We start from the raw sequence: 12,885 nt of genomic DNA on the forward strand, positions 1-12,885 counted from the left end.
GTGTGGTATCAAGCACAGGAAATAGCCGACCTCCAAGCTTACAACGCGTCGCAGCGCAACTCGCTGTGTGCTTGGAGGTCTGCTATTTTCTATATTTTCGCAAAAAGGCCCTTTTAGAACATTCTCTGCACGTCCCCGCCCTTGGAACGCCTTTGCTTGAGCTGCCGTTCTTGCCACGCGGTGTTAGGCGGAAACCTCTCTTTCTAAAGCTAAACAGAGTTGTTATATTTTTTTCCAGAGATTTTTATTAGAAAATCTCATATGCATTAGGTATATATGCCTGGAGCATGGCTTGCTTGTTGGAATCTTGATGGTGTGCCAATTTAGAGCTTATTATTAGCTGGAGAAAAGACGTGAGCTGAACAGAGAGCTGGGGGGGAGGGGGGGTACGAGGGAGTCATCTAGAGCTGTCAGTCAAGTCACACACATTTCAGAGTGTGAGCTACAGATGGGGGATAATGGTAGGGCAAGCCCAGGGAAAGACGACACAGGCACTTTGCAGGATTATAAGTACATAATGCCTTGCATTTCTATGAGATGATGCAAAGACATCAGAATGTGTAGTCGAGTCCTCTTATCATGGCTGTTCTTTTGATGGATTAGAAAAAGCGGTAAGAAAAAAAAGATTATAGTTTCAAGTCACGCTAGGGAGGTTTTACCCCCTACCAGAAAAAAGGGTAAGCTATATGGCAGGAAAGTTTGAGAAATCCTTATCTATACAGTATGTGCCAAATATCTGCGAGTGTGCGTGTGAGTATTTTTCTCCCTTGTATCTCGACAACCACTCGACCGCTCGACTTAATACACCTGGCGAGCGTAACGACAAGGACCCGAGTACACAGTACACTCTTAATTTGGAACGATACGTCTGCAAATCCCCATATATGGATTCCCCTGATACCCTATGCAACAGGCATTGCATAACTAGGATGGCCTGCATTCTCAACTTGCATCATTCCCAACGTGCATCTTTCATGAGTAGGCCCAGGGACATGCAGAGAATGTTAGAGAGGCAGGGGCTGAAATTTCTAAAAAGGGCCTTTTGGTGAAAATATCGGAAATAGCAGACCTCCAAGCTCACAACGCGTCGCTGGAGGACGGCTATTTTCGATGCTTGAGAGAAGGCAATTCTTTCAACATAAGACGCTGCATTCAAGTTCAGGAGTTTGGACAAGGCAATTCTCTTGAATGCTGCATTCAGGTATGGCATGGAAAGAGGGTATTTGGATTTCTTTCACCATAGTAAAAACCGCATTCATGGTCTAGAGAGGGCACGTTTTACAGATGGATAAAAGGGCAGGGGCTCAAGCACCCTTTGATGTCTATGTGTGCACGTGCCTGAGTAGGATGTTCATTTTCTGATCCCTTTGTCTGTCACGACCGTACCTTATGTGGAGAGAGCTCCATGACTGAGCAAAACTACAGTGAGAAAGAAAATGCAGTTGACAGTTGTCGACCACAAATGAGAAACTCAGCTGGGAGATGGGGCTCAGTCCATGTAGCACTTAGTCAGATTTCAGCCGCCCCAGTGTAATTAATTTGAGAGCTGTTCTAAAACCTCCTGGGATGATTTCTGCTAGGTTAGTGTGGACTTCTCTGTCCGCCTGTCTGCCCAACTCTGATGAATTTCAGTTAAATTTACGGAATGAAGGGATTTATTTCCCATTTGTCTTTTCTCTGTTTTCCCACGCTGCCTCTTGCTCTCTCGCTTTCTTTTTCCTTTCACTATGAGAAGCAGTAATAGTTTAAAGACAAATACCAAAAAGTGATTCTTGTCATCCTACAGTACATGCACAATAATGCACATTGTGATGCTGTAATGCCCCCCAGCTATACTGGGAAGGGAAAACACAGACGGCACTATTTCACCAATTAACTCTCAAATACCTGGAACGCGCCCGAGTCGCGTTAGATTTGAACCACTTTAACCATTATTTTTATGCTTTAACTTTAGAAAAATAGCAGATATACAAGCTCACAGCGCGGCACCGAGTGCCGCGCTGCGAGCTTGTAGATCTGCTATTTTTGAAAAATCGTGAAAATGAGTGCAAGTCTTTGAATATCTTTGACCCGATCTTTGACCCGACTTCTAAATCCTTCCTCTAAATCAGTGGTTCTCAAACTTTTTCATGTCAAGGACCCCCAAAATTACAGGTATTTAGCCACGGACCTCCATCTCAAAATCTGTTGTTCCAGGGACCCCCCAGAAGCAAATATTTGAGTTACAAATGTTTGCTTTTAAATAGATATACTCAAAGACTTGCAAAGAAAAATCATGATTTTTAAAAAATAGCAGATCTACAAGCTCGCAGCGCGGCACTCGGTGCCGCGCTGTGAGCTTGTATATCTGCTATTTTTCAATAGTTAAAGCAGTCAATAATCCTAGGCCTAAATGGCTTAAAACGACGGCAACAGATGTGGGCGTTGATATCACGGAGATAGACATAATTGAATTGCAGAGCACAATATAGATTACGTATTCACACCAGTTTCCTCTCACATGATGCAGGCTATATTGGATATAAATCTGTGGGCATGCCCCATCCGGTACACTTTCTCCCTCCCTCTGTGTCTGTGCGTCTCTGGAATCAGACCTCTATTGCTGCAGATCTTGCCATCTGGAGACGTGCATCTCTTCTTGCTCTCCCATGGGCTGATGTCGCACTGGAATTCACATTTGTCTCCATGCCAACCGGCGGCGCAGTAACAGTTTCCACAGTAACATTGTCCATGGCCTGGAAGCAGAATGGAAAACATATTCACACACAGCGCGTGATGTCACCACTCGGAACACACCAATTCTACCTATTGATACAGTGACTCACTCAATGATGTCAATTTGTAAAAAGTGTAAAGAATACACATAGGTTAAAAAAATCCAACATACTGTAATACCGTACTGCAAGCACAATAAAAACTTGCAGAGACTATTTAAACCAAGTAATTCGCATGTGGTAGGTACTGTATACATTTAACATTTTAATGTCCTTATATGGTATTTGTTTTGCAGCATTCTAAATAGATGTAAGCCATTTACCATGAGAGGGAGTGGGTTGTTGGCTGATTTGCCACGAGCCGCAGGCGAGTGGCAAACAATCTCATTGTAAATTGCTTTTCTCTACCACTTTTTCCATATAAATGAAAGAAAACACAGTTGTAACTTGCAAGGATCTTTAGTTACAATCATTAATTGTTTCAGAATACACATATACAGTACTTCCGCCACAGCATATTGCAGCTAAAAGAGTTCCCTTTTAGTGCCACCACCAGATGGCGCCAACTCCTGCTGAGGTGCATGGATTTAGCTTCCATTACAGCTAGGCTAACGCTAATGTTAGAAGCACAGTTTTCGGCTATTTTGACGCAAATAGAGGCTGGTCGCTTCCAGAAAAGCATAGATTCAGAGAAAAGGGGCTTTAAAGTTGGCGGATTGCATTGGATCCAATGGAATAAATCGGCGATAGTAATGACGATAGAAACGTAGGCGAGTGGCAAACAATCTCATTGTAAATTGCTTTTCTCTACCACTTTTTCCATATAAATGAAAGAAAACACAGTTGTAACTTGCAAGGATCTTTAGTTACAATCATTAATTGTTTCAGAATACACATATACAGTACTTCCGCCACAGCATATTGCAGCTAAAAGAGTTCCCTTTTAGTGCCACCACCAGATGGCGCCAACTCCTGCTGAGGTGCATGGATTTAGCTTCCATTACAGCTAGGCTAACGCTAATGTTAGAAGCACAGTTTTCGGCTATTTTGACGCAAATAGAGGCTGGTCGCTTCCAGAAAAGCATAGATTCAGAGAAAAGGGGCTTTAAAGTTGGCGGATTGCATTGGATCCAATGGAATAAATCGGCGATAGTAATGACGATAGAAACGTAGGAGGACCTCGGACCACCTACGTTTTCAATAATCAGCTCACGGTAAGGAATTGGGGTCGGTAAAGGAAGGTGTTCCGACTCTGGTTGTTTGGGAGGCGCATTGATCTTGGAAATGTTAAAACTCTGAGGGTTGTTGGCCTATTTACCACTGTTTTAAACCAATCAGAATCCAGTATTTGAACATGTGACTAGAAAAAGTGGTAGAAAACCAAACATTACATGCTAAGATGACAATTATATAAAGTCACATGAATTTCAATTGATCGTCAAAAAACACAATAACATTCCTATCTATTTTTGCCTCCTTGTTAAGGTGATTAATGGCTGAGGGGATGAATATGGAACTGATTCTATAATCTACAACATCTGAATCTACGTCAGTTAGTTGCTCACCTTTGACCTTTCAAGATTGGGTTATGGTAAGTGCACGGCATGACTATGTCACTTGCAGATCAGAACAGAATGTTCTCAACAAAAGTCTTGTTGAATGATAAAACATAATGGAACGGTCCACTAAAAGAGTTGAATTCCTTGAGAAACTAAATGAATTACTGTTGCTTGATGGCTTCGGAACATTGGTCCCAGGAGAGAGTATTGTCTATAATGAGTCTTTGTGCTCCTCCATGACCTCAACCTCCTCTCCATCAATCAAGTAAAATTGTGCTATGAGTATTTCCAAAGAACAAGAGAATCAACATCTCTCTCTATGAGAGAGAGAGAGAGAGAGAGAGAGAGAGAGAGAGAGAGAGAGAGAGAGAGAGAGAGAATCAACATTGTATGTATGCATCCATCTATCATCTTAGATTCTGTGTTTAAATGTCTCGTTTATAGGAATGCTATACATTCTGAACAAGAATTTGTTTCCTTCCCCACTGATATTCACCCAGGAACCTGACATTTAGAATCTTCTAGTCACTCACTATGGAGCAGTAACATGTGTAACAATAGTAGTAGCAGTAGTAGTAGAAGTAATAGTTTTATTTTGGTCTTTAAATGCATTGCATTCATTTGACATGAATGTAACATGTGTATCAATGGTATAACGTAACAGACAGTGATGGGCAGTAGCTAGCTACAAGTAGCTAAGCTACATAGCTTAACTACATTTCTACAGTAAGCAGCGTAAAGGAAATTTGCTTCATTTCTCTGGGGATAGCTCGTAGTGTAGTTAAGCTATATTTAATCAGAGTAACTAGTAATGTAGCGTACTACATTTTCCAAATAGCTTGCCCATCACTGTTGGGAAAAATAAATAAATAAATAGACCGGGCAATTGCAATAGTGTCCCCAATAGTGAAGGGACATGCAAGATTGTCTGACCAAGCAATAACAAGATGGTGGTATAAAAGTGACCCTCCAACTTGTGAGCAGTGGCTGTGCATTGTGGAGGAAATATATGGGATGGAGAGATTTACACACAAACAAGAAGAACTGTTCCTTGTGAAATGGGAGAAATTGACTGAATATAAAACCCAACAAAATGATACCACACAAACATCTAACATGGACTAAAATGAGATACTAAACTGTTGTAATAATGTTGACCCTGTATATTTTTTTTACATGTAACGAACTGCGAATAAAAATTACGTTTAAAAAAATTAGCAAGAATCAAAAGTTGATGTAACAGGGCTCACATAAAAAAGAGCCATCGTCCACTTTATAAAATCTTTTTCCTTCTTGAATTTAACTGTACTCTAGTTAATAGAGGCCCATTCAGCATGGCCGCTTTGAATACTTGGACAGATTCTAATGACTTTGTTCCTCACAATTCTTCCAAATGGGGAGAGGCCATAATGTGTTTTTTTCTAAATGAAATTACTGTATGGCTAATTAACATTGACTAGCTAGGAGATGGAGAACCCGAGGGAAACACAGGGATGAGTAGCTAAAACTGTGAGGAGCAGCATAGACGACAGGTCAAAGTACAATTAACTTCCAATTAACCTTCATAGGACATATGGGGCCTGGGAGCTTTTCTTAAAGGGCCTACACCATGCTTTTAAAACTATATTTTTTGTATAAATATATGCTCAAAATTGAGTCTTAGACAGGTTTTAACCCTCAAAAAACACTCTGACCATTCTTTTTGTTTGTTCTAGCTCTACTATAATGAGGCTCTCCAGCTGCAATACCAAAACGGCCTCTGTTTGCTCAGGGGCGCATCTAGTGGGGTTTTTCCAGAAAAAAAGAATTTTTTTGAAAAAGAAAAAGTTTTTTGAAAAAAAAATTTTTTTTTGAAAAAAACATTTTTTTGAAAAAAAAAGTTTTTTGAAAAAAAAAAGTTTTTTGAAAAAAAAAGTTTTTGAAAAAAAAGTTTTTTTTACTCTGCATTGCATTTTTTTGAAAAAAAAAAGTTTTGAAAAAAAAAAATTTGAAAAAAAATTTTTTTGAATTTTTTTTTTTTTTTTACTCTGAAAAAAAAAACGGGAAACGAGAGTGACGTCACTCTCGTCAACTCTCAGAACAGCACTGTTCTGAGAACCTGTGGAAAGCTTTTCATCTCTGTCTGCCCAAAACCAGAGAAAGACACAACGGTCAGAAATAGGACTTTGTGAGGATAGAAGGTGCCAGTGGGACCCCAAAAAAAGGTTTTAAAATAGAAAAAGTGAAAATTCATGGTGTAGGTCCTTTAACGCATACAGTGCCATCCGGCCACAAGGGGTGCTAGAGTGCCAGAAATTTATCCATAGACCTTCTTTATAGCTTTCGTCGACCCTCTCCCAACTGGCTTGTGTTTTCACTCCAGTCAATGCTATGGGTGTCGAGAGGAGGAAGCTAGCTGACACGTAGCCAAAATGCTAACCCATTTAGAAGCCCGATCTAAAGCTATTTCAGCCGCAAAAAACTTTCTCTTTGGGTCTGGGGACACAATCCGGAGAAAATCCTGTCTAAAGATGTGATTTATTATTGGAGTGGGCGGCGCGATTTGGCCGTTAGCGCGGATACGGCCCGTGGATGGCCGAGTCTAAGTCCTGGCCAAGGATGGACGTCTAGACCGGGGCTTCGTTGAGGCCTCCGATAAAATAATTCATTTTATTAAATATCCCGGACATGTTCGGGATAGGCACCCTGGAATACGTCGCGCCGCCTACAATGAACATTCGGTGAACATTGGGCGGGGTCTAAACTTTATTTTAAACCATTTTCAATGGAATAAATCGTCGGAGCATCTAGCGTCTCTCGTTGGTGAGCGCTGGGCGAGCCGGGACCACCCACGTTGCTCCAAGCAGCTCGGGGTAAGTAAAATAGCAAATAAAAAATTGTTTTTGATCCAGAATATCCCGAACATGTTCGGGATAGGCACTTAAAGGGTTAAGAGAACGTGTTTCAAATTGTGCAAGGGGCAATTCTGTGTCCTGATTTAGCAGGCAGCCGATGATGGATGATCGTCTTTATACGTAGGTGAAAATCAACAGGTAAAGAAAATCACAGCAAGGGCTGTGTGTGAGTGATAGTTACAAACAAGACAATAATACATTGCCTAATGTACCACTGATCCCAAGGCTCATGTTTAAGCGCGACCTCAACCTCATAATGGATACGGTTCAATGTAGTAAAAATCACGCTGTCACAACGATGATTGCAAGGCAAAGAAGCATTTGCTTTTCCTTCTACCCAGATAGATAGATAACTCTTGGGTCTCTTTTGTGTTTGGAGATGGGGATAGAAAAAGTGAGGGGCAGCGGCAGAGATTAGGAGCCATGGGGCATACCTCCACACACCTCTCCTGTGTCCTCATCCAGGCACTCGCTGTCATCGCACTCACAGAAGCTTCCCGTCACCAGGCCCCTGCCATCCGGGTCGTCACACATGCAGCTCCCACAATGACAGGTGCCTGTCAAGGACAAAAAAGAAAACCTTCAGTTTAGAGATATTGGTTGCAGGTTGTGTATTTGTGACTAAGTGTGGTTGTATGTGTATTTGTGTGTGCGTGCGTGCGTGCGTGTGGCCGTGCGAGTGTGAGTGCATGCCTGCCTGGCTGTGCATGTGCATGCGTGCGTACTTGCGTGTGATGCATGTGTTAATGCAATTGACCTCAGGTCCAAAAACCCAGCTGGTTTGCAGATGTGCATTGGAGACTGCCAGCTATATTTTCGTCCATGCCTTGCCCCTTATCCATATAAACTTTGTTGCCTTTTTTTTTACTATTTTGAAAAAAGAAAAAAAAACATTTTCAAATACTTCAAATACATCGACACGTTGTGAGCTTGTAGATCTGCTATTTGAACAATTTAAGAATGTTTTTCAAAATAGTAAAAAAATGCAAAGGGGTTTAGGGATAAGAGGTAAGGCATGGATGAAAATGAGGCCCTGCGTCTGTGTATCTGTGTGACTGGAATTCAAGCCTGGTTTATGATTGTTGGAAGTAGCAGTGGTGTGTATGTGTGTGTGTGTGTGTGTGTGTGTGTGTGTGTGTGTGTGTGTGTGTGTGTGTGTGTGTGTGTGTGTGTGTGTGTGCGTGTGCGTGTGCGTGTGCGTGCTCGTGTGCATAGCGATAAGCTTTAGGGCCGGAAGGCTGGATGACAACTGCTGTGAATAAATTAGCAGCCGTGCACAATTGAACAGGCCACACACATGCAGACACTGAAACATGCAACACACGTACATGCGTGCGCACACGCATATACATACACACACACACACACACACACACACACACACACACACACACACACACACACACACAAAAACACACACACACACACACACACACACACACACACACACACACACACACGCACACACACACACACACACACACACACACACACACACACACACGCACACACACACACACGCACACACGCACGCACGCACACAGAAAAGAATACACTGATCATATCTCTATTTCGCTGCAGGTATGGTGGGCCGCATGTGAGGTTAAACCCAGGTAGGAACTGTATGGGGTTGTCAGCATAAGGAAAACAACCTTAAACCACACATCATCTCACACTGTGTGTCTTCAGTCTGCCACTGCTTAACCACATGTGTCCACAGACATAAATACGCAAACGGGGGGCTGACACCATGTGCATCCAAAGAAAGATACCAAATAAAAAAGAAAAAAATACCAAAGGACTCTGGCTGGTTAGATTAAAGACTGAATTTCAATGATCCCTAGTTATAGTACTTACAATGATGTTAACTCAAGCCTTCAATCTTCCCCTTGATGCGTTTAAGCTCCTTCAAGCATGAATGTGTTAATTGTACCTGATTTAGCAAAATAAACATATTTCATATAATGATGGTAAGTGAGATTAAATTATCCTTAACTATCCTGCATGAGAAAGATGCCGGTTTATGTTGGACAGCACAGCAGCTGTAAGAAATAAAAGGTGTGCATATAGGCGTGAGTATAATAATATGTGTGAGTGTATTTTGTATAAACAAGTTAGTGAAGGTTTGAATCAAACAAGTTCCCTGAGGTGTTTGTGTTCATGCCCATGTAAAAATGGGTGTAGGCGTTTGTGTATGCATGTGCAATTTGTGCATGTGTGCTTCCACATGTGTTTGCGTGCGCTCCTGGTACCTGCATTGGAGCAGACCACTCCCTGTGGGTTCCTGCAGAGCTCTTTGCTTTTCTTGTTGGATAAGTTACACTCCTCCTGAAACTGGCAGGTTTCTCCATACCAGCCCTCATCGCATTCACATGTGCCGCAGTCACAGAAGCCACGGTCTGCAAGGAGAATCAATACATACTGTGCATTACATACTGTATACACAGTATATCATGCAGAGAGAAACTGAGTAGTACATCAAGCTGGATTAGTATGGTCCTGCAAAGAATAGACAAGTTGTGTAAGTTAGAGCCACCCGTCACCAGCCTTATTGCGACCGAAGGTCGCATATACTCTGAAGAATCGTGTCGCTTGAGTGTCCTTCCTTCCTTCCTTCCTTCCTTCCGTATCCTCGTGACCGTCCTTCCGTATCCTCTGTGATGTCAGTGTGATGTCAGCGAGTTGTGACATCACTTCCTGTACAGGGCGGCTACACGAAATGTGGATAACACTATATATGGAGATAGTCCAGTCCATCATGTCATATGGGACTACCGTCATAGAAAGTAGCCATTGTTAGGCCGGAGTCATTGGCTGTCTAAACATGGAGATGTGGATAACACTATATATGGAGATAGTCTAGTTCAATATGTCATATGGGACTACCGTCATAGACAGTAGCCATTGTTAATCCGGAGTCAATGGCTGACTGTCTGTACAGGAAGTGATGTCACATGACATACTTTTTATGCCCATATATGAGTCCTAACATGGAGATGTGGATAACACTATATATGGAGATAGTCTAGTCCAATATGTCATATGGAACTACCGTCATAGACACAGCCATTGACTCCGGCCTAACAATGGCTACTGTCTATGACGGTAGTCCCATTATGACATGATGGACTGGACTATCTCCATATATAGTGTTCTCCACATTTCCATGTTTAGGCCCCATCGCTCACACTCTCGATGGGGTTGGCGATAGGGCCTTTCTGTGTGGAGTTTGCATGTTTCCCCGTGTCTCCTAGGGTTGATACCCTCACAAAAACATGAACAAACTCCCCCCAGAATGATAACAACTAGAATCGTCAGAGAAACACTGTGGTTGGCCAGATAGTCAAGAATTGGCGCGACCTCGCATGTCACCCTGAGGTGTCTTACTAGTTATAATACACACAATACACCCATGAGCTACAGTAAGTGGATTTAAAGGACCATACCAGCAGTATGGCATGTTTAGCCCATTGAATACGACATAGTATATTTTACTTTATTGCCGACCATGTTCCAAAGCATGCCATGGTAAAGTATGTTTGATTTTCGAGGAAGCCACTGTATTCCTTTTTTTGTACAGAATGAAAATGACGGAATTATCTTGTTTGTTTATTGTTTAATTTGAAAAGCCTAGCAAAAAAAAAATCTTTTCATAAAAGATTGAATGAAATTATATTTTAATTATCCTGTTAATTATTCAGGTAAGTTCAGTATAGGAGAAATTCTTACAAAACGTCAAATCACAAAAAATGCCTTTAACAAAACAAGACTGGGTCCATTAGCGGCGTGGCTTCACTTGGATCTTGCCAGACACACAGAAAGAAGGACAGACAGACAGACAGACAGACAGACAGACAGACAGACAGACAGACAGACAGACAGACAGACCCCCATTCAGAACCACACTGTAAACATTGTCTATGTTTATGTATGATAGTACATAGTACTAGTAGATTAAGTTCAAGTTGTTTGTCTGTCTGTGTGAGATTATTATTATTATTATATCTGTATGGAGATCCACGCCATCATGGTCACCTTCATGTAACTTCACTCATCTTCCATTTTATTTTTGAAGGCAATGTTTTATAGTCTAATCTCCTCCACATTCTTATGGAGGCTCTGATGTCTAAGACAATATGAGGCCAGACCTACAACAGCTTGAGTAACAGTTGAAAACAGGCCATGGTAATAGGTTCCACTGGCTCAGATGATTGATGGACAACTACAGAACGTCTCTCTCTCCGTCTCTGCCTGTCCATTTCTCTCATATTATGCTTACGTGCATACAGCCGCGTCTACAGAGAAAGCAATACTGTATAAGATGTAGTATACAGACACAGAGGGAGGGAGTACAGTACCTATTAGTTCCATTGCTCTACTTAAAGACAACATATATTGTTGCGACCTTCAGGTCACCGTTACTATGAAAAGCTCCACCGGCTGTCCCTCCGTCCGTCCGTCCGTCCGTCAGTCACTCCGTGGCCCTATCGATGCCAAACTTTGCACACACACTCCTTGGATGGAAAATCACAACCTCCACCCCTGATTTCTCACATGGTCCTCTTCAAGCGCCACCATCAGGCCGATTTTTGCAAAACACATTTTTGGACACGGCTCCTACAGATTTTGACCTAAAATCACACAAAGCGGTACACAGTACTGTATCTCTAAAGGCATGTCATCAACATGGATCTGTCCCATTTCCCATATTCCCTCCTGATTGGCTATGATTGCCTTCTAAAGTTTGTGTATGCAACGTGACGGTCGCTTATCTCCCAATTAGGGAGTCTTATTGGTATATATTGTAATTGTATCAGATAGTTCAGCATTGAAAGAAAAGGTACATTGTCAGCTAGGCTATTTCTCGCCAATTCTAATGGTGGAAGTGAGCATTGTGAAATATGCAATGCAGGGGCAAAATCATGCGATGCAAATGAAAGCTGTTGACAACTTATTATAAATGTTGGCCCCGTTGCGTTTTTCCGCAGGGGACCTTGTGTGTCACAGTCAATCATGCCTCAGTCTCGTTCATCATGTAAATGTGATGTCCTCTTCAAAGGCTATCCATCAGTCCCTAACAATAGGCCGGGTATCGCCCCGCTCTCAGATCATTATCGATATGTCCCGGGAGTGAGTGTCTCAGCAGCAGGTTGAGGTAAAACGATGTGCATCGTTCCAGTGAAATCAACAACAAAGTGACATTGCGAGGGAAAATACACACGCACACACGGACACACACGCACACGCACGTGCACACACACACACACACACACACACACACACACACACACACACACACGCTGAAAATATAAACAGATTAAAACAAATAAAGCAGAAACCAAACCTATATATATTGCTTTAATGTTGTAAACTCTATAAGAAGCTGTGGTGAGGAACTACTGGAAACTGTGCTCTGCTGTCTGGATAATCACACACACACACACACACACACACACACACACACACACACACACACACACACACACACACACACACACACACACACACACACACACACACACACACACACACACACACACACACACACACACACTATTCATACTGTATGCTGTACCCAACGTGGAACGTTTTCTAGAAATATAACATCATTAAGTCGAACACACATAAAAAACTACTATATTGCCGTATAAATAGTTATAGAGCACCAGGAGTAAATGCAGGGGTACACTGAGGTCTGTTGCTAGCTGCCTGCATTAT

General features: G+C 42.1%; 1 protein-coding gene across 1 annotated transcript in view; it reads right to left on the bottom strand.

Annotated features, from left to right (window-relative positions):
- Positions 1–12,885, bottom strand: part of itgbl1 (integrin, beta-like 1) — a gene marked incomplete at both ends in the record, with an annotated part of 77,564 nt that overhangs the window by 53,636 nt on the left and 11,043 nt on the right. Inside the window, 3 exons of the mRNA XM_080753743.1 lie at positions 2,595–2,735; positions 7,602–7,724; positions 9,420–9,566. Coding sequence (XP_080609869.1) covers positions 2,595–2,735; positions 7,602–7,724; positions 9,420–9,566 — 411 coding nt within the window. The remainder of the gene's footprint in view (positions 1–2,594; positions 2,736–7,601; positions 7,725–9,419; positions 9,567–12,885) is intronic.

The sequence above is a fragment of the Nannobrachium achirus genome, assembly GCF_963921795.1.
Source record: "Nannobrachium achirus genome assembly, chromosome: 22".
In the NCBI taxonomy this organism is placed as follows: Eukaryota; Metazoa; Chordata; class Actinopteri; order Myctophiformes; family Myctophidae; genus Nannobrachium; species Nannobrachium achirus.